Source organism: Kogia breviceps, chromosome 17 (genome assembly GCF_026419965.1).
Source record: "Kogia breviceps isolate mKogBre1 chromosome 17, mKogBre1 haplotype 1, whole genome shotgun sequence".
Lineage (NCBI taxonomy): Eukaryota > Metazoa > Chordata > Mammalia > Artiodactyla > Physeteridae > Kogia > Kogia breviceps.
Window position 1 is genome coordinate 69,682,996 of NC_081326.1, and position 21,803 is coordinate 69,704,798.

The 21,803-nt window shown below is 50.7% G+C and overlaps 1 protein-coding gene across 1 annotated transcript in view; it reads left to right on the top strand.

Annotated features, from left to right (window-relative positions):
- TG (thyroglobulin) overlaps positions 1-21,803 on the top strand; it is a 236,113-nt gene that overhangs the window by 15,903 nt on the left and 198,407 nt on the right. Inside the window, exons 9-18 of the mRNA XM_059043034.2 lie at positions 505-1,605; positions 2,247-2,834; positions 7,713-7,952; positions 10,432-10,569; positions 11,169-11,246; positions 11,808-11,920; positions 13,904-14,006; positions 15,139-15,339; positions 18,563-18,775; positions 20,100-20,254. Coding sequence (XP_058899017.1) covers positions 505-1,605; positions 2,247-2,834; positions 7,713-7,952; positions 10,432-10,569; positions 11,169-11,246; positions 11,808-11,920; positions 13,904-14,006; positions 15,139-15,339; positions 18,563-18,775; positions 20,100-20,254 — 2,930 coding nt within the window. The remainder of the gene's footprint in view (positions 1-504; positions 1,606-2,246; positions 2,835-7,712; positions 7,953-10,431; positions 10,570-11,168; positions 11,247-11,807; positions 11,921-13,903; positions 14,007-15,138; positions 15,340-18,562; positions 18,776-20,099; positions 20,255-21,803) is intronic.

The following is a 21,803-nucleotide window of genomic DNA, read 5'->3' on the forward strand; positions in this document are numbered from 1 at the left end:
ATGGCATTTTTTAAGGACATCAGTCATTGGATTTAGGGCCCACCCTAATCCAGTATGACCTCATCTTAACTAATGACATCTGTAGAGATGCTCATTCCAAGTGAGATGACATTCTGAGGTTCTGGGTGGACTTGAATATTGGGTGAAGCAGGACACCTGGTGGGGAGACATCGTTCGTGGTGGTGAATGTGTGGTCAGGGTTCCAGAAAGTGAGCTGGTGTCTCTGAGCACCGCCTGATGGGGAGGTCACCCTCTAATGAAATCTAGGAGAGAACATCAAGTCAACTGGAGTCCTTACTCCCCAAGATGGGGGCCACGGGTTCTGCTCAGGGGGAAAGGAAGAAAATGTTAATAAAAAGACACAGAGAAGCAAGAGGTATGAATTCGGTCCCTGACTGACTTTTTTCATCTCACTACCAGAAAGATCTGAGGCCTTGTGTCAGGGTTACTGGTGATAGTAAAACCATTTCTCTGTTTGCATCTCTGTTTGCATTTCTCCTGCAGCTGAAGACCAGTCCTGTCCCTCTGAGAGGCGGCGGGCCTTTTCCAGACTCCGCTTTGGGCCCTCAGGCTACTTCAGCCAGCATGACTTGTTCTTGGCTCCCGAGGAAGGACCTGGCTCTCAGAGAGTCACCAGATTTGCCTCATCCTGCCCCCCCTTGATCAAGGAGCTCTTTGTGGATTCTGGGATTCTCCACCCAATGGTACAAGGGCAGGATACACGGTTTGCTGCCCTAGAAAGTCTCCTCAAAGAAGCCATCAGAGGGATTCTTCCCTCCCAAGAGCAGGCCCGTCTCGCCCTGCAGTTCACCACCAACCCAAAGCGACTCCAGCAAAACCTCTTTGGAGGGAGATTTTTGGAGAATGTCATCCAGTTTAACTTGTCTGGAGCCCTGGGCCCAAGAGGTACATTTAATTTTAGTCACTTTTTCCAGCAACTTGGTGTTCCAGGCTTCCAAAATGGACAGGCACTAGCAGATCCAGCCAAGCCCTTCTCCGTGGGACTGGATTCAAATCCTGCCAGGGAAGCCCCTGAAGCCTTGAAGACGGGTGCTGCTATGAATAAGCCAGTTGTGGGCAGCTTTGGCTTTAAAATCAACTTACAAGAGAATCAAAATGCCATGAAATTCCTTTCTTCCCTCCTGGAGCTTCCAGAATTCCTTCTCTTCTTGCAGCATGCTATTTCTGTGCCAGAGGACAAAGCAAAGGATTTAGGTGACGTGATGGAAATGGTGCTTAGCTCCCAGGGCTGTGGGCAGACACCTGGCAGCCTTTTTGTCCCATCATGTACTGCAGAAGGGAGCTACAAGGAGGTCCAGTGCTTTGCTGGAGAGTGCTGGTGCGTGGATGCCCAGGGCCAAGAACTTGCTGGCTCCAGGGTCAGAGGTGGACAACCGAAGTGCCCTACAGAGTGTGAAAAGCAAAGGATGCGCATGCAAAGCCTCTTGGGGAGCCAGCCTGCAGGGTCCAGCCTGTTTGTCCCTTCTTGTACCAGTGAGGGGCACTTCCTCCCTGTCCAGTGCTTCAAATCAGAGTGTTACTGTGTGGACGCCGAGGGTCAGCCTATTCCCGGAACTCGAAGTGAACTTGGAGAACCCAAGCAATGTAAGTCTGTTGGGTATTCAATCTGCAGACTCTGATTCTCCCCTGGGCTTCCGACACAGTGCCTTACAGTCGTAGCTAAAGCCCCAACTTCTGTTATGGCAAAATACGCTGGCTGTTTTTTTTTTTAACTTTTAATTTTATATTGGAGTATAGTTGATTAACAATGTTGTGATGGTTTCAGGTGTTCAGCAAAGTGATTCAGTTATACATATACATGTATCTATTCTTTTTAAAATTCTTTTCCCATTTAGGTTGTTAGATCATATTGGACAGAATTCCCTGTGCTATACAGTAGGCCCTTGTTGTTTATCCATTTAAAATATTATGCTGACTGATTTAAAAGTTGTCCAGAAAGGTCTTGATAATGTTTACCATTCTAAGGAGTGAATAGGGAGATTTATTTAGCCTTAAGGAACTGCCACATATGTGTCTGCCTTGCTGACAACAGCTGGTCTCAACCGTGTTGATTTAGTGATGGGGATGTTCTCCTTCTGGGTGATATTTACAAATTTCAGGTTGATGGTGTCTCTATGGTTGTATAAGGTGTTAGATGGAGTTTGGACAGTTAAGGTCTTCCATCTCGGTCTTCGGGGCTTATTAAACTTCTTAACCTGACGTACCTGTGCTTTGTTCCTCCCCAGGCCCCACACCCTGTCAGTTACGGGCTGAGCGCGCCTTCCTTGGGATGGTGCGGGCCCTGGTCTCTAATCCCAGCATGCCGCCCACCCTCTCCAGCATCTATATCCCGCAGTGCAGCGCCAGCGGGCAGTGGAGACGCGTGCAATGTGACGGGCCCCCCGAGCAGGCCTTTGAGTGGTATGAACAGTGGCGAGCTCAGAACAGTGGTGGCCAGGAGCTGACCTCTGCAGAGCTGCTAATGAAGATCAGGAGCTACAGAGAAGTGGCTTCCAGAAGCTTCCGTCTCTTTATTCAAAGTCTGTACGAGGCTGGCCAACAAGACATCTTCCCAGGGCTGGCAAGATACTCTTCAGTCCAAGATGTCCCGCTGGCAATATTGGAAGGGAACCTGACCCAGCCCGGAGGGAACATCCTTCTGGAGCCCTACCTCTTCTGGCAGATCCTAAATGGCCAGCTCAGCCGATACCCAGGGCCCTACTCAGACTTTAGCACTCCAGTGGCCCACTTCGACCTCCGAAGCTGCTGGTGTGTGGATGAGGCTGGTCAAAAGCTGGAAGGAACCTGGACCGAGCCCGGCAAGGTCCCAGCATGTGAGTTAAACCACGAAGACCTGAATTTGTGGTTTTTAAAAAAGGGTGTCTTGGGCTTCCCTGGTGGCGCGGTGGTTGAGAGTCCGCCTGCCGATGCAGGGGACGAGGGTTCGTGCCCCGGTCCGGGAGGATCCCACATGCCGTGTAGCGGCTGGGCCCGTGGGCCATGGCCGCTGAGCCTGCGCGTCCGGAGCCTGTGCTCCGCAACGGGAGAGGCCGCAGCGGTGAGAGGCCCGCGTACAGCAAAAAAAAAAAAAAAATTAAAAAAGGGTGTCTGATGGCAGTGTATTGTCAAAGCTGGAATGGAGTCTAGAGAAGGCCAGCTACATCCCTGCAACGTATGGTTGAGAAAACTGAATGTATTAGTCAGCTCAGGAGGCTATAACAGAGTAGCAGACTGAGGGGCTTAACCAACAGACATTTGTTCCTCACAATTCTGGAGGGTGGAAGGTCAAGGTGCCTACAGACTTGGTTCCTGGTGAGAGACATCTTCCTGGCTTGCAGAAGGCCACCTTCTCGCTGTGTATTCACATGGCAGAGAGAGAGAAAGAGCTTTGGTCTCTTCATTTTTTAAGACCCTAATCCCATCATGAGGGCCCCACCTTCGTGACCTCACCTAAACCTAATCACCTCCCAGAGGGCCCACCTCCAAATACCATCCCATTGGGGATTAGGGCTTTAGCACATCGCTTTGGGGAGGACCCGAACATTCAGTCCATAACACCGAGGCTCACAGAAGGGAAGTGATTTCCCTACATCTACACAGTCAGGCATCGGCAAAGTTAATGTAATTCATTTTAAAATTTTCATATAATCAATTATTTAAATCAATGCCTCAAATTTTAACTGGATGTCTTCTGTGTGCAAAACATTATCTTAGCCCAGTGAAGGCTATAAAGTGAATACAACCTGGCTCTTGCTCTGCATGGCGAACGCTTTAGTTATCTGTCGTAAGTTAGGTGCATCGTTTGGTTAACCAGCACATATTGTGATGGTTTTGTTACTTGTAAGGACACTGCTAGGTGCTCTGGACCTCAGGAAGAGCTTCTGTCTTCAAAGTGCCTTTATTTATCAATACTTGAGGGGAGTTAATTCAAGGGCTAATTGAAGAGCTGCTGAAGGAGGTCTGTGAGTTCAGCTTTTGTGGCAGAAGACTTATAACAAAGCTATGGTGTATGACATAAACAGAATGAAGCTGACTCTGTGTCTTAAACTAAAATGCCTTACCACCAAATAGCCATGCCCTCAGTTTGAAAGAGCAACCAGACAGATTCAACTCTGGTATCACCAAAGCAGAATCGCACTAACTAGCAGTTGCTGATTTTACAGGTAATATTATAGCTGTTTAAGTCCAATAAAATCTCTCAATTCATCCTTTGCAATGTTCAACATTGTCCAGACCTTTCTGGCTATTGTTAAAATTAATCAGACTATTTTTTTTAATTTTAATTTTTTTATGTAAAAATTTAAAAAAAAATTATACAGCTTTTAAAGGTTACAGTCCATTTACAGTTACTACAGAATATTGGCTCTATTCCCTATGTTGTACAATTCATCCTTGAGCCTGTCTCACACTCAGGAGTTTGCATCTCCTACTCTCTCATCCCTATATTGCCCCTCTACTCTCACTGGTAGCCACTAGTTCTCTATATCTGTGAGTCTGCTTCTTTTTTTTGTTATATTCACTAGCTTGTTGTATTTTTTAGATTCTACATGTAAGTGATATCATACAGTATTTGTCTTTCTCAGTCTGACTTATTTCAGTTAGCATAATGCCCTCCAAGTCCATCCATGTTGCTGCAAATGGCAAAACTTTATTCTTTTTTATGGCTGAGTAGTATTCCTGTGTGTGTGTGTGTGTGTGTGTGTGTGTGTGTGTGTGTGTGTGTGTGTATACACCACATCTTCTTTATCCATTCATCTGTTTATGGACACTTAGGTGACTTCTTTATCCATTCATCTGTTTATGGACACTTAGGTGACTTCCATATCTTGGCAATTGTAAATAATGCTGCTATGAATACTGGAGTGCATGTAGTTTTTTGAATTAGTGTCACTATTTTGACATTAGCCAAAGTTTAGGCTTTAGCAGAAGTGGGTTTTGGGTGATAGGAATATGTGATGAGAACGGTAATTCCCTGGGCATCTTGAACAGCCTGGAGACCCACTACTAGGATTCTCCTTTAACATGTCAAGTCCTAGCAATGGGCTAACCTTCAGAGTCAACACACAGATGTCAGCATGACTGTTATATAAGAAGTCTCATTTATGTTTTGAGATTCTCTGGACCAACGGTCAAGTCTCCTACACAGAGACATTCCTGTAATTTTAGATGATTTAAGACTGAATTTGGTACTCTGGATCTAATTTTGGGGCCTGAATTGCTGATACCAAAAGCACCTAGTAAATTCAGTAGCTAGTCTTATTCACTTTGAGACCTTATTCACCAAAGCGTTGGAGCTGGCCTTAGAATGTACCTTCTCTCAATGAGTAACATGAGGGTTGTGTAGAGTAGACCACCTGGGTGTATAGAATAATCCACTGGGAAGAAAGTATTAGAACTTCCATTTGTATTTAGCATTTTATCTCTTCCTTTGAAATTTCTGTTTTTGTTTTTGCCATTAATTGTTGACAGCTGAAACAGCTGAGAAAACTGTTCCCAGCACATTATTATACTGGTACATACATATGCTTTATAAATAAAGAAATGCACATGTTTTTGGGGTGCATGTTCAAACTCTTTGTTGATGCGGGTGTCTTATCAGAAGTGCTTGGTGGCCATTGGTTCAGGGCCCTGATGGTCAGAGTGGACTCGAGCAGCATCAGCACCGCTTTGGGAACTTGTGAGCAATTCAGAATCTCGGACCCCACGTGCTTAATCAAAATCTGCATTTCTGCAAGATCCCCAGGTGGATCTAATGCTCCCTAAAGTCTGAGAAGGATGGACCTAGAAGACAGAGCTCTAGGCCTCTTGAATCCGGGTTCTGTTACCTCCCACTCTGTGAGCTAGAGAAAGGTCGTTCCTCTTAGTCTTAGTTTCACCTGTAAAATCTGGGTTATGACAGATATAACTACTTCAAAAGTGTTGGTGTGAGACTTATAGCAGATAATAGATGGAAAGTGTCAGGTCCAGAACATAGAAAGTCCCCAACTAACTGGATTAACACAACTGACAGTAAGCAAGGAGGTGACCCGTAACTTCCTACACACATGCAGGGATGATGGCTCCTGCCTTTAGGGGTTCTGATGTCAGGTCCTGTCCATATTGCCATCTCTGGCCTGTTTGCAGTTTGCTTTCTTCACTTCGTATGCATTTATGGACCACCTACTGTGTGCACTGTGCTGTGTGATGGGGAAACAATCATGAGAAAGTTACGGTGTCCGTCCTCCAGGGGCTCAGAGCCTAGTGTGGGAAACTGACTTGTCATCGGGTAATAAACTGAAATGATAGAACAGAAGTGTGAACACAGAAGACACGGTGGAGGATGCCCAGAGAATGGGGCTACTCACCGAATGCGGAGCTGAGGAAAGATTTGCATGGCATCAGCTTCTGGATCGTGAGGGATGTTTGCCCAGCCCTTCCTGACAGAGGAAATAGATGTGCCGAGTCAGGGAGACTGTGAAAGGGTCTGCTTTGTTGGGGATGGGTGGAGAAAGGTGGTGGGAAGGGGGTCAGGGTACTTAGGAGGGAATGATAGAAGGAGAGACTAAAGGTAAATTGGGGCCAGATTTTCAAAGGTCTTAAGTGTCCAGTTATGGAATCTTCATTCTATTCTGAAAGACATGAGCAGTAAGCATAGATTTTTGAATGTGAACTTTTGCTTCAGGGATTCCAAATCCATGGGATTGAGAGAATAGATTTTTTGATCAAGAACATCCACAGAAATCAATGTCTTCAAATCCCAGATGTCAAGAGTTTCTGGTAGTCCCGTGCTCTCAGAAGAATCTACTGAACACATTCACTGTTGAATTCAGTGTGATTGACTGAAATAAATATGGCTGGGTGGTTTTTTATAGTAGTAACAACTTCAAGGACAACATGTACCAGACATGTGCCAACCACTTCAGCTGCCACACTCATGGAATAATTACAAAAACCCTATGGGGTAGATTCCCTGATTATCCCCATTTCACAGATCACAAGACTGAAGCTCAGAAAAGTTAAGCACATTATTACACAGCTGATAAGTGATCATGCTGACATTTGAACCCAGAGGTCTCTGAGAGTCATGCTCTTTCCTTTTCACAAGAATAACTCTTTACTAAATTACAATGCCTCCTTTCAACTTTTGATATCCATCCATCCATCCACCCATCCATCCATCCATCCATTCCCCCATTTATCCATCTATTGTACATCAGTCCTTTCATCTGTCCATCCTTCCATTTGGGGCAGCTGGTCAACATCACTGGTTCTAGAGTCATACTGACTAGATTGGAATTCTGAAGCAACTATTTGCCAGCTAGGAGCTTGTTTAAAGTTATAGGAGTTCACCGTGACTCAGTTTGTCATCTGCAACACACAGATAATAATAACATCATATTCGGCTGTTTAATAAATTAAATTGTTTGTGTAAATGTTCATAGTACAATGCCTGTCATGAAATAAACATTAGCTACTACTAATCTTCTTACAAAACAGATACTCCATAAATGTTGAGTGAATGCAATTGTGGAGACAAAACAGAAAGAAAGTTTCAGGTTGTGGAAAGAGCTGAGGTGAAGGAAACAGCTGAGGCAGAAATGTGTGTGAGTGTGTGTGTGTGTGTGTGTGTGTGTGTGTGTGTGTGTGTGTGTACATGCTCACATGCTTCAAAGGGGTCAGAGGGAGCAACACGAGGAGGATGAATCCATCCGTGATGTCTTTTACTCCCCTAGGTCCTGGCTCTTGTGAGGAAGTGAAGCTTCGTGTCCTGCAGTTCATTAAGGAAGCAGAAGAGATCGTCATGGATTCCAACAGTTCTCAGTTCCCTCTGGGAGAGAGTTTCCTAGCGGCCAAAGGAATCCGGCTGACGGATGAGGAGCTGGCCCTTCCTCGCCTCTCCCCGCCCCGGGAGACTTTCTTGGAGAAGTTTCTGAGCGGGAGTGATTATGCCATTCGATTGGCAGCTCTGTCCAGTGAGTGCCCCATGCTTCTGGTTTCTTGTTCCTTCTTTGGGGAAGCAAGAGCTTGAATTAGTTCCTCTTCAGTCATCTTCAGGACTGTGGTTTCCCTGGGCCCATGGATTCCGGAAAAGACAAAGGCTCTCTGTGATCCCAGCCAAAGCTGGACTTTTGCACACCTCTCCAAGATGTCCCCCAGCCCTCCAGCAGAGCCCCTTGGGGGCAGGTCTTCACATTTTGTATTGCAGGTGGTGCCTGCCGCCCACCAGGAAGCCGAGCATTCTGGTTAAAAGGTTCGGATATGTGAGCCCCCAATGCTCCTACTCCCCTCGTGGCCTGTTCTGAGGCTTCCCTCCATTTCCAAGGATTCAGGAACACCCCTCCAAGGGGGAAAAGAGAGGAACCCTCCGAACTGAGGAACTTCTGGGTTTAGGCACCTTCCTTATGTGAGCGAGTCTAATCCAGGTAGTAATTCCCAAAAGCACAACTTAGTACCTGCATATAACAGACATATGCTCAGAGGACTGACACTGCTCTGGCCTAATAACAGCTCAACATTAGCTGAAATGTACCTCTGGCCAGGCACTTCCTGTGCTAAGCAGATTACCAGATCTTTGCATTTGATCCTCCAACAGCTCCATGAGAATGATGCTATAATCACCATCTTTGATTCTTTTCAAATGTGGAAACAGAGGTGAAGTCACATGCCCAAGTTCACCCAATTAATAACTAGCAGAGCCTGGGTGCGATGCTGGTGGTTTGGCCCCCAGGCCTCTGTCCCATGCCCCTGCTCTCTGGTATGACCAGGCTCGGAGCCTGGATTGGTCTCATCCCAGGGCCCCATCTCGTCCTCCAGCCCCTGCAGCTGCTCTGGCAGCAGGGTCCCATGTCCCTGCGGTCCTCTTGCTGACCCCGCACCACCTTGGCAGGGAGAACCGATTCATCTAACTCCAAGCATACCCGAGTTCCCAACCCCTTGTCAACTTAGCCGATTCCCTGTCAGGGGTTCTCTCGGCTTGGGTCACAAAACAGCAAAGCAGTGCTCCCCTCACCACATCTGCAGTGAGATGAAGAGCGCCCACACCTGCAGGCTGGAGCCTCCCTGCTTTCATGTTCCTGGCATGTCTGCTGCCACCTTGACATTGGGTTTCTCTTGTCTTTATTTCCCTAACCACATGTGAGAGTCTCCCAAGAGCCATCTTTGTTTCCTGCTTCTCTCCCTCACCAGCCATCTCTTTTGGAGGACAAGGCACCCGTCTTATTCTTTATATCCTGGGGCCTGGTACAGCACTCAACAGATAGTGGGAACCTGGAAAATGTTGCTTAACCATCCTTGATTCTTTCCTCCTCTTTTTTTCTCTTCTCCTTCCTTCCCTCCCCTCATGCCCAGGTACTTTCTTTCTCTGTTCCTTGGAGACTTGGAGATTCTGCTTTGGGCAGGAAACCAGTTTTTTGAACTTTTGTGCATGGGCAGGGTATGGTGTAATCAAAGAGATGGGGAGGGACTGATGCCCCTTGAGTTGTGACCACATTGGTTAGGGAGGGAAGTTTAGAGGAAGGGAAGAGAGAATGGTGGGTACCACAAGGATTTATTCGCTGAGTGGTATGATGGCGTATGTTCCTCAGAAGTCAGGCTAAGGAAGTTCCCCTCCACAGAGCCACTGGCTCTGATTTTGCGTGTCTGACATCACTGGGCAAAAAGGAAGTGTCTGTAGAGAAGGACCGGGATTGGTCACTTTCCTTGGCATCCCTCTAGATGAGAAGAGGCACGTCTGCTGTTGCAGAGGAGAGGGAGCTCTTGGTGTGCAGACTTCCATGTCCTGTAGAGTACGGGGACCGAAGGCCCAGCGCAGAAAGAGATTAAGGGCCACAAAGTGTCTTTGACCATCAGAACCTGGTAGCAGTGTCCCAAGGCCTCATGAGGGGGAGGGGTGGGCGCAGGAGGAAAGGTAGCTGCTATGCAGCTGTGCCAGGCACATAGTCAATGTGTGATAAGTGTCATCAGTGATCACTGCTATCTCATGTGCCTGAAGACACTGTGTTGACCTGATCAGCTCTAAATGAGAATTCCTGAAGAAGGAGAAACACTGATTCCATTCCTTCAAACTTCATCCGACACTTCTCTTTTCTTTTTTTTTTTTCTTTTTTTTTGGCCGCGCCTTGTGGCTTGCGGGATCTTAGTTCCCCCACCAGGGATCAAATCCGTGCGCCCTGCAGTGGAAGCACAGAGTCCTAACCACTGGACCACCAGGGAATTCCCACCAGCCGACATTTTAGTTTTATGTTTTTTTTCATTTTTATTTTTAATGGGCAATCTGCTGAGTGCCTACCCACTGCTCAGTGAGCCTCTTTTGGGTGGAAGTGTTTGTCACATAAATAAAAAGGCTACCGATGTTGAAACAGGGTCTGTGTGGCTGTTCTCAAGATGGAGCCTACGCGGCCCGGGCTTTGCCAGTCAGGCACTCACATCTCTGCTCCTCTCTCCTGACTCCAGCCTTTGACTTCTACCAGAGACTCCGTGTCCACCTGGGCAAATCCCCACGGGCATCCACCCCTCTGCGGTCCAGCCCCTACGTGCCCCAGTGTGACGCATTTGGAAGTTGGGAGCCCGTGCAGTGCCATGCCGCGACTGGTGAGGGGGGCGGGCGCCCTGGGGAGGCCGAGTGACACTACTTAGAGGAAAGAGCCTGGCCCTGGGGGGCAAGTGAGCTGGATTCTAGGCCCCTGTTTAGCGGCTGGGGGCAAGTCCTTTAGTTTCCCTGGCCTCTGGTTGTCCCATCTGTACAATGGGAGCAGTGGCCTTCTACCAGCCCAAAGGTCACGTGAGTGGTTGCTGAGGTTTCTGGGTGTTAAGGCCTGTGATTGTGGACAGTGTTGGGGAGGGCAGACAGAATGGGAGGATGGGAGAGGGACCTTACTGGCACTGCTATGCATGCAAAGAAGGAAAGTTTTTAAAATTTTTAAAAGATTTTTATTGGAGTACAGCTGATTTACAATGTTGTGTTAGTTTCTGCTGTACAGCAAAGTGAATCAGTTATGCATATACACATAGCCACTCTTTTTCAGATTCTTTTCCCCTACAGGCCATTACAGAGTATTGAGTAGAGTTCCCTGTGCTGTACAGCAGGTCCTTGTTCGTCATCTGTTTTATATACAGTAGTGTGTATTCCGGGACACTCGGGGCAGGTCCCTCGGGAAACTTCCTGAAATCTGGCTGTGGCTCTTTTCCAGGGCACTGCTGGTGTGTGGACGGGAAGGGAGAGTACGTCCCTACCTCGCTGGCTGCCTGCTCGCCTCAGATCCTGCAGTGTAAGAGGAGCCCCCCTGACCCGGGCGGTGGGCACTCTAGTGGGTGGTGCCCGCTCCCGGCCTGGGGAGGCTACGTGGGCCAGCCCTTCAGACCAGACGAGCCCCTGAGGGCAGCCAGACCACACCCCCCCTAGTCCCCAGGCCTGGAAGACTCTCCCTGACCTTGGGCCTTCCTAATTGGTGCTCCCTGTTTCCCAGGCGGAGAGAGGCAGCTGCGGGGGTAGAGGGAGCCGCAGGTCTCCGCGCTGCACCTGCTCCCTGGGCAGTTTCCGCCACTTCTGTACTTTCAGCACCCACCTCACATCTGGTCTATAGTCCAGCCTCTCTCCTGAGTTCGGACCCGTGCAACCAAGCGCTCACGTCACATCTCAGAGATGAGACGTCCCATGGGGTCTTTGTCCCTGAATCTCAGCCTGCTGCTTCTCTGAGGTTCCAGCTCTATGTATAAGGCACCTCCATCCACCCAGATGCACGGCTCTGACACTCGGGCCGGCCTGGGCTACCCACCCTTCCTTGGCACCCGTGGCCAGTCTGTTAAGAGGTCCCCTCTCTCCCCGCCAGGCCCCACCAGCTGTGAGAAGTCTCGAGCCAGGGCGCTGCTTTCCAGTTGGAAACAGTCTGGTTCCCAAGGAAAACCATCTCCAAAAGACCTGTTCATCCCAACCTGCGTAGAGGTAAGCCCTGAAGGCCCAGGAACGTTTGAGAGGAAGCTAGAACTTCCTGGATGGTGATTTTTCTAGTTTTCAATAAATTTGTTTTAGTTGAAAACTCACAGGAGTTCTAGACCTGGGTTTTTGTCCCAGCCCTGGCCGGCCCTAGCTGTGTGAACTTGGGTAATTTCCTTACCTTCTCTTTGCTTCTCTGTACTTTGTTTTATCCTAAGATCAGGCCACATTTTAATCTTCCCTAGCGCTAGGATTGTTTTGAGGCCCTAAGGAAATATCTTTAATGAAAACTCTTTGAAAAATAATCTACACATATATAGTTTCTGAGGCCATTTGCCACGTCACCACGCTCATCACATTTCAGCTTCTCCACATCAATGGGGGACGTAATATATTTCCCTCCGCAGCTCCCTGGTTGGTTGCCATGATCTAGTGTAGTGACTGATGTGGACGCTCTTAGAGAAAGGCTTCTTGCTGGAATCAACCACTTAGGTGCCAAATGATGGAAATCTCTGTGCCTCAGGCCCCTTTCCCTGAAGTAGGGGTGATAGGAACACCGCCACCCACTCTGCTAGGCTCCAAGGGGCTCCAGGAGAATCAGATGAAATCGGCAGTGTAGAGGTTAGTGGAACTGCAAATTACTGAGCACAAGTTTCCTTATTATTATTCCTCATTATTATTATTGTTTGGTGCTGTAACATGGACCCCGATTACGATGAAGTTTTATAGAGAAATTTAATATTTTATTTTGGCTGACAGCCGCCTACTGCTGGAATGAGGGTCTGCTCCATCATCCGGGTGGCGAGTTCACCCGTGGAGAAGGAGAGGCCGAAACCACCGCTCTGACGGAGGGAAAAGGGCAGGTCCCGAGAGCAGAGGTCCCGAGAACCTCTGATCATGTGGTTTCCCAGCCTGTCTCCTGGAGGACCCAGGTGCCAGGAAACAGGACCCAAGACATCCACTGCCCAAACTGGGTGGCTATTATGCCTTGGACTCAACTCCCGAAGAAAAGCCATGTTGATGGCTAAAGTGTTCTCAATTTTAAGTCTTTATCCCATATTTTCTCAAACCTTTGCTTGGCTTTGACTCTTACCTGTGTAGCTAAAAAGCCGAGCGCCCAGGGGTGCATCACCTGATCTCTCTGGGCCTCTCTGACTGAATGACACCCCCGGGGAGGGGGGCCCTCCTGGTTGTGTTCTCTGTAAATGTGCTGTTATGATGGACATTTCTTGTCTGTGAACATGGCATAGCAGAGTGTAGAACGAACAAGTGCCCAAGGAAAGCTCAAGGAAACCTCCAGTGATGGCCAGGAAGCTTGGAGGAGCTGCCCTCTCCCCGACACCTGCTGTTACACACACTCAGGAGAGATGATGTTTTCTTCCATCAAGGGTTCTGAGAAGGAACATGCTCAGGGGTCCGTCTAGTCCCACCTCCTTCTTTTTAGATGAGGAAACTCTCCCCAGTGAATCGAAGGAACTTTCCCAGCATCCCCCAGCTGGCCCTGGGACAGGCCGAGGAGACAGGGGCCCTGGCCAGGGTTTGGGTGGCTGCCTTTTACCTTTTCTTTATTCCCTGTTACAGGTGTTACAGACTCCCTTTCTCTGAGGGATGCTTGTTGAAACTCATTTCTGGAATGGGGGGCATTATTTCAAGAGAGTGGCTGGGCTTTGGGGCTGGACAGGTTTAGGCCCAGCCTGGGTCTGCCACTTCCCAACCTATGGGATGTTGTTCTGTCACTTTCCCTCTCTGAGTGAGCCTCAGTTTCCCCCGCCCCAAAATGGGTTAACTGTGGTTCTTGTCTCATGGGGTTGTGATAATCACCAACTCAAATAATGTATGTAAAGGGTCTGGAAGAGGACAGCACCTCCCCGCCCTCTCCATTTGGAGAAGCCATCCCCAGTAGTTCTGAAGGAGCATTCTTGACATCTGGCTACCAGCCCGTCAGCTACAAAGTCACCTTCCCTTGGTGACGCGACCTCGGCTTTGTCTCAGACAGGAGAGTTTGCCAGGCTGCAGGTGTCGGAGGGCAGCACCTGGTGCGTGGACCCGGCCTCAGGGGAGGGCACCCTGCCTGGCACAGACAGCGGTGCCCAGTGTGAGTACGGCTCCTCCCTCGCTACCCCCTTCCCCGCCCATGAGCGCCGGGAGTGGGGCTCAAGAGCTGGGGCTTCACGTCCCAGCTCAGCCACTTCCAGAGCTGTGCAAGCCTCTAACCTCACTGTGCCTCAGTTTTCTCACCTATGAAATAGGGGCGATATTCCTCCACCTCAGTGGGTTCTTGGGAGAAATACACACAGCAGGGATTGGGGCTGTGCTTCGTAAGTAGAGATGCAAACCAGCACTGGTCCCCATTAAAGTGGGCACAGGTGCTTTCGTGGGGGACCAGCTGTGCAGCACCGATGCCACCACAGGCTCCAGCCTGGCTCCGCCATCTGGCTTCCACGGTGAGGTCAAGACAGTGTCCCTAACGTGCAGATGTGTTTATGTCCCTCCTCTGCCTGGAACCCATCGACACTCCCCGTGGTCCTTAGGGCCAGACTCTTTGCTGTGGCTCATGGGGCCCTGTGTGTCTGGCTCCTGTATCTTCTTTTGCTTCTCTTGTTTCTCCGTCTCAGCATCAAGATCCAGGTTTAGTAAACTGTAGTCAGACTTTTCCAGCAGGCAGACACTCTCTTCCCCCAGGGCCTTAATGTGTTCTGGTTCAGCCTCTGCAAACCTCCCACCTCTCCCCCTACCAGCTGGCTAAGTCTTACTCAGCCCACCCTTAGGTCCCTCCAGGAAGCCTTTGCGGGCCTCTCCCTTCCACGGCTGAGTTCACTACCTTCTACGGACTCCTAAACTGCCCTGCACATCTCTTGTTGTCGCCCTTATCAGCTGAACTCTGGTTGCTCACTTACTTGTTAGATATCCTTTAAGACTGTAAGCTCCTTGAGGGCAGGCAGTGTGTGTGTGTGTGTGTGTGTGTGTGTGTGTGCGAGTGCGTGTGTGTGTGTGTGCGAGTGCGTGTGTGTGCGCGTGTGCGTGTGCATGCGTGTGTGTGTATGGAGCAGATAGGGGAGTACAGAGCTGAGAGAGGCCCAGGCTTTGCTCTGCCCTAGTTCACCCCAGTGGGGAGGCAGCCCCAGACCCTGGGGACCTGCAGGCAGGTGGCAGTCGGTGGTGGGTGGTGACAGGGGCTATGGCAGCTTCAGGGGCAAAGAGCCCATGTGGCTTGTCTTTGCGTCAAGGCCCGAGCCTCTGTGAAGTGCTCCAGAGTGGAGTTCCCTCCAGGAGAGCCAGCCCTGGCTATGCGCCAGCCTGCACGGCGGAGGATGGAGGCTTCTCCCCAGTGCAATGCGACCCAGCCCAGGGCAGCTGCTGGTGTGTCCTGAGCAGCGGAGAGGAGGTGCCCGGGACCCGCGTGGCTGGGAGCCAGCCGGCCTGTGAGAGTAAGTGGTGATGCCACAGAGGGGCTCCCTGGGCTGGTGGGGTCTTGCTCATATCTTCCTTTGTCCCGGCTGGGGTTGGGGGACTCCAAAGGTGCCAGGACAGTGGGGGCAGGAAGGGAGACAAGGGAATCGCGAGAGGGATGTGGTTACAGTTGATTCCCGTGATGCTGAAACTGCGTCTGCTTTCTACCAGTGCCCAGCCCTGGGGCTCAAACCAAGGAGAGCCCGTGCGGGGATCTCCTGAGCCGGCGCCTCACAAAGCTGAGGCGCTGGCCTGCTGAGGGGTGCCGGCTCTTGGTCTCCCCAGTGGGGAGGAGGGTACAGACAGTGTACCCTCCTCACTGTGGGTGGGTCCATCCCAGCCAGGGAGCTTCAGAAATCCATGGAGGTGTTGATCTGTTCATTTTTATTTCTAGTTTAAAAATCATTTGGGGGCTTCCCTGGTGGCACAGTGGTTGAGAGTCCGCCTGCCGACGCAGGGGACACGGGTTCGTGCCCCAGTCCGGGAAGATCCCACGTGCCGCGGAGCGGCTGGGCCCGTGAGCCATGGCCGCTGAGCCTGCGCGTCCGGAGCCTGTGCTCCGCGCAACGGGAGAGGCCACGACAGTGAGAGGCCCGCGTACCGCAAAAAAAAAAAAAAAAAAAAAAAAAAAAAAAATCATTTGGATATCAGATATTGAAACATATTTTTATGAATATATATTATACTATTGAAATACATTATTACTTATTAAAATATATTATTTAATTATCAATTACTTACCTTTCATTCCTCCTATATACTCAATTCACAGGACATTGCAGTCATGCTAAAATTTATGGGCACAAGTAGGCTACAGTGTCTGTGACTTTCGTTGCAGAACAGTAAATGAAGACATTGAGAAATATTTATTACAAATCGTGGCCTTGGGTCTGGCAGGGCTGAGGAATACTGCACTAAGTACTAATTTTATTGCAATTGTCTTTCTTTTGCTGTCCTTATTGTTTCGTTGCCTTATTTTTAACTTTTGCAGTCTATAGGCAACATTTAATTAGGTCATTTAATTAGGTCTAGTGATTCCTATGCGTAAAGAGAATTTTTATATTTGTAAATTTATATTTATATTGTAAAGAGACGGGGTCTCTTCAAAGGAGGGGTGGGAAGGAAGAGTCACCTGCTCTCTTTGTGGGGCTCTGTCCCCTTCTGTCCATTCCCTCACCTGCCCCTAACCTGTGGTGTGTGCCCACGGCTCTAACCACACACCTTTTCTCCCAAGCCCCCAACTCCCCCTCTCTGTATGGGGCCTGCTTCAAGGGTCTCAGCAGCTTCCATCATGCAGGGAACATAGTAGGTGCTCGGTGGGTGATTGGACTCCCATGAGTAGAGCTCCCTGCCAGATGCTTCCGAGAGAAGTGATGTGGCAGCCTTAGGGTCGGACGCCACGCACATTGAACTTGCAGGGCATCTAAGAGTGGTCTGCACTGTCCGGGACCCAGGAGACTGCCTGATGTGTCTCTCGCAGGAACAGGTCCAGAAGCACAGCTCTTCTGGGGTCTGGGAAGACTCCATGCAGCTTGGCCTTGCAGGATTCCATGATAATAACTTACCTGTGCCGAGATTTACCTGTTAAAATGTGCTTTTCACATTACTTATCCCATTTTTGCCTCCCAGCGATGCAGGTAAATAGAGCAGTCCCACTCCCCATTATACAGATGGCAAAACTGGGACTCACAGAAGCTCGTTAATATGTTGAAAGCCACACCGCTGGCAAATGGAGCAGCCAGCACTAATGAGGCCCCTTTCTGCTGACCTACTGCAGAGCGTGGTGGAGAAAGCTCAGATGTAGGGGCCAGACAGACGGACCTGAGTGTCAGCTCTGCCACCTCCCTTGCTGGTGACCTTGGGCTAGTCCCTTAACCTCTCTGGAGCACAGGTTCCCAATCTGTGAAACGGGCATGGGGAATCGTAGCTATTTCTTAGAATCATCGTTAAGATTAATTCAAATAGTCTCTGTAAACAGCTTCGCCTGGTGGCTCAGAGGGCAGCCTCCAGGGCCAGGCCTGGCTCCCCACTTGCTGCAACAGGACTTAGAGCAGAAATTTAAGGTCCCACTGCTTTGGGGTCCTCACCTGTGGGATGAGGGTGACAACAGTCTTGCCTCACGGAGATGCTGTGAAGATGAAATCAGTTCTTGGGAGATGCTTGGGCGGCCCTGGCATGCAGTAAACGTGCCGTGTGCAGAAGCTCCTGTATGAGGGGCTGGAAGCAGGATCTGGTTTCTAGTCCAATCACCAGCACATGCCCCAGGCAAGCCACTCAGCTCTTTTGAGCCTTCGTTCTCCTCACCTCTAAAATGGCAGTGATGCAGTTATCCTTCGGAAGGACTGCGTGAGATTGAGGAGGTAGAGTTCCCTCTCCATGCTGGCCTGCTGTGGGTGTTCAGTTCGCTTCAGTTTCCAGACTTCTTCCTTTTTCCCTCCTCCCCGACTACGGAGGCTGGATGAGTCACACCATAGCCAGGGAGTCTGCATTTCAGTGAAACTGGGGGAGAAGGCCGTGGGAAGGCAGGTCGACTGGGCAGGGTGAGACACTGGCGAGAGGAACGTCTGTGTCTCAGACGACGCGGAGACCCCAGGAGGAGATGCCTTCCCAGCCAAGTCAAAGCGCTCACTGGCCCACTCCCAACAAAGGCCATGGAGGGGAACCAGAAGAGCCACAGGGCACAGAGCCATCCTGGGGGCCTGGAGGGGGACCTGCATTTACTGAGGTTTACTCTGTGCACCTGGGCGCTCACATGTGCACATTCCTTCACCGGCACCTCGCTTTTCACACACATATGCACATATGCCTGGCACACTCACGGAGAACATCGATTCTGGGGTCCGGTTTTGCCGTGTCCTAGCTCTCGGATCACAGGCAAGATATTTACCCTCAGCGTGCCTCAGTGTTGGCATCTGGGGCTGGAGGAGACCAGAGCAGAGGGAGGGAGTCGGGTGAGCAGGCGCTCGGGGGCTCTTGTGAGCCAAGGCCAGCTCCATTTCTTTGCCGGCGGCGGGGGCTGGATTGGACACAGGAGCGGAAGGGCAGGGGATGAGGCCGGAACGCGGGGAGCTGGCGTTCCGGAAGAAGATGACGGATGTCTAAATGGAGGCAGTGCGGTGGGGGTGAAGAGAAGTCGAGGAGGTGTGAGCCACTGCCTCGGCTGATGGGCAGGCGCCCACACTGTCCCTTTCCTTCTCCTAGGCCCGCAGTGCCCCCTGCCCTTCAACGTGTCGGCTGTGGCCAGCGGGGCCCTCCTGTGTGCGCCAGCCTCGGGCCCAGGAGGGGCTGCCGTGCAGCGGTGCCAGCTGCTGTGCCGCCCGGGCTACCGGAGTGCCTTCCCGCCGGGGCCGCTGCTGTGCAGCCTGCAGAGGAGACGCTGGGAGTCGCAGCCCCCTCAGCCCCGTGCCTGCCAGCGTGAGTGGCCCCAGGAAGGGCTGCCCAGCGCCCCACTCCCTCTCAGGGCTCGGGGCCGAGGGCTTCATTTTCCCCACCCGAGTGTAGCGTGTCCACCGTAAGCCAGGTGGCATCAGAAAAGGAGAGAAGGCCCAATGGAGCATTGTCTCCTAGAAGGAGCCGATGTGCTTCCCAGACCCCTGGGGGAGGGAAGCTCTATTTGTGGCTTCTCTGGAGCAACCTGCCCCTTGAGACACCTGCCATCATTCTGGGCTCTTGGATACAGGACTGCATTCGAGATGCACGTGCTCCAGGGGCCGTGCTGGTTACTAGGGTGTTGGCAAGCTTAGAGCTGCTGGTCCGGCCTCTGAGAGGGACAGTGACTCGGCCATGCCAGCCCTGCCCCCAGGTCCATCTGGAGCCCCGGGGTATGGCAGCCTTTCTGATCACTGTGGGCCCGGGCCGCATGTAAATACGGGCAGAGCTCCTTCCTCCTGTTCTCAGAGCAAAACCCACTTTCCCATGCACGTGGCTGTGAGGCCACATCAGGCTCTGACTGCATCCGCCTTGGCAAGGGCTGGCCGTGGTTACTCACAGCCAGGCCAGGCGGGGGCCGACTCGGGCACCGGCGCTGGGTCCACCCAGGGCAGCAGGTGGGGCATTCAGAAGAGACCCAGATCCTGGGACTGACTGTCACAAGGCTCTGGGGGGCTGGTAGAGCGTCGAAGGACAGTAGTTGTCGTAAAGCATTCTGAAATAGAGGATACTATCCAGAAAAATTTCAAAATATGATTTGGACAAATAAGTGGCCTATTTCCCTGGATGATGACAGAGTGGCCTGAGCCGAAATTAAGACCAGACTGGTCACGACTGAGCAAGGGACTTGGGAGAAGAGAGGCACAGGTCCTGAGCTCCTAAAGTGGAGTGCAGGGCTGCTGTGTATGACTGTGCAGGTTGTGCACTGAACAACCTTAGAGAGAGCCTTTCACATAGGCTGTGGTGACACAATTAACTGGCCAAACCAGGTGCAGTGGCCCTGTTTGAGTGCAAGGTGGTATGGAAGATTTTCCAACAAGAATATCCAGGTCCCATATAAATGTAAGGCAGCCTGGTGTAGAGGCTGAGGCAGGACTGAGTTTGCTGTGAGGGTGCGAAGTCATTTGAGACGAGCCGGCATGCTAGGAAATAGTTAGACTCCGAGGGTGACAAGCAAGATGGCAGCGCTCATGGGCTCCAAGCTAAATGAAGAAGGGTTATTTTTGCAGAGGAAAAACCAAACCAGGCGAAGAAAAGAATCCCACAGCTCTTCCGCCCCTGTCTGCTGACCTCTGGTGCTTGCCTGCAGGGCCCCAGCTGTGGCAGACTCTCTGGACCCAAGGGCAGCTCCAGCTCCAGCTGCCGCCGGGCAAGGTGTGCCGCGCCGACTACGCAGGCTTGCTGCCGGCTCTCCAGATCTTCCTATTAGACGAGCTCACAGCCCGCGGCTTCTGTCAGATCCAGGTACGTGCCTGGCCTTCCCCACAAGGGGGGCTTGGACTGAGCTGAGAGTCGCCGGGCAGAGAACCTCAGATTTCAAATGAACTTACAGTTCAACCCACGGTCCTTTTACCAATGGGCAAACTGAGGCCCAGGGTGAGAAACTAACTCAGACAAGGCTAATGACATAGAGGCAGAAGCGGAGCTAGTATCCATCTCATCATTGGCCATTCTTTCTGCATAAAGGTAGCAAAGCAAATGTGTGCCGAGTGCTTAGACTGTGCCAGGCCCTGTGCATCCCTGAGTGTGGATTCGTTAATGCGATCCTCGCTGGAGCCCTATGATTATTGCCATTTTATCACTAGAGAGTAAAAATAATTGGCCAGAGTCACACAGCTGGGAAGTGGTAGAGCCAGGCCGGCTGACGTGAGGACAGAGCTATGGGCACCACGTGGTACTGTCCCCACCCACGAAGATAGAGCCTGGGAACGGGGCAGGGAGGCTGCAGTGCTGCGGCCCGCTCTCTGAGCTGCTGTGCCGGGGCGGTCCTTCCGTCTCTGAGGAGGCATCATGGATCCTCCTTGGAAGGAAAATGTTACATGCCAACTGGAAAGACATGGTTAGCAAAGAGTTTTTAGCTGTGTAGTAGGCAAGGACTTTGGTGATTTGAAGTCCCAAGCGCTCACAGAGGGAGTCTTCAAAAGTCACTCAGTTAAATAAGTCCTGTCCTGCTCAAAGGCTGCTATCTCAACAGAGCAGCTCATTTCTAGCACCTCACGTGAAGAATTTCGGAGAACACACATTTTCACAAAACCAAATACAAAGAGTATTGATTTTAAAACAAAGAGAAACAAATCTTGCCCCCTTTTATCTAAAGAAAGGCACTTGACAGCAGTATCAGCAATATTTATTGGTTAGTGAGCACTGGTTGTACTCCTGGTGCCGGGCTGGAAGCTCTACTTTCCTTGTCTCTAATGATTACAGCACCCTGCTCAGTGGGTATCATTAGCCCTTCATTGGTAAGTGAATTAACTAAAGCCCATGGAGAGTAAGTAAGTTGCCCGAGATTTCACATCACGGAGTAAGTCTAGACTCTCACTACACCAAATTTGTTCATTCTTTCACTCATTTTCTCCCTCCTTCATTCTTCCATTTAGCAAGTGTTTGGGTGCCTATTACAGGCCAAGCATGGTTTTAGGCACTGAGGATTGTCCGAGATAAACAGAGCCAGACACTAGTTCCAGTGGCCAGGACAGATCTCATCAGTAATATGCTCGTCCTCAGCAGCTCCGCAGCCTCTATGAAGCTAATTCAATCTGTAGCGTGCGGTAATGATAGTTCTGACTCCACAGGCCTGTTTTGGAGACTAAACTAGCTAACATGTTTCAAGCGCTTCATGCAGGGCCTGAAAAATGGAGGATGTTCAAAAAGCGTGTGCATTGCCTCCTGGGAGTGCCAGGTGCCTGGCACACAGCAGTTCTCCTCCAGTGACAGCGGCACGAACCCCACGTCCCCTGGTGCACCTGCACCCTGGGCATCGTGGGGTGCACGGCACCCAGTAGGTGCCTGGTAC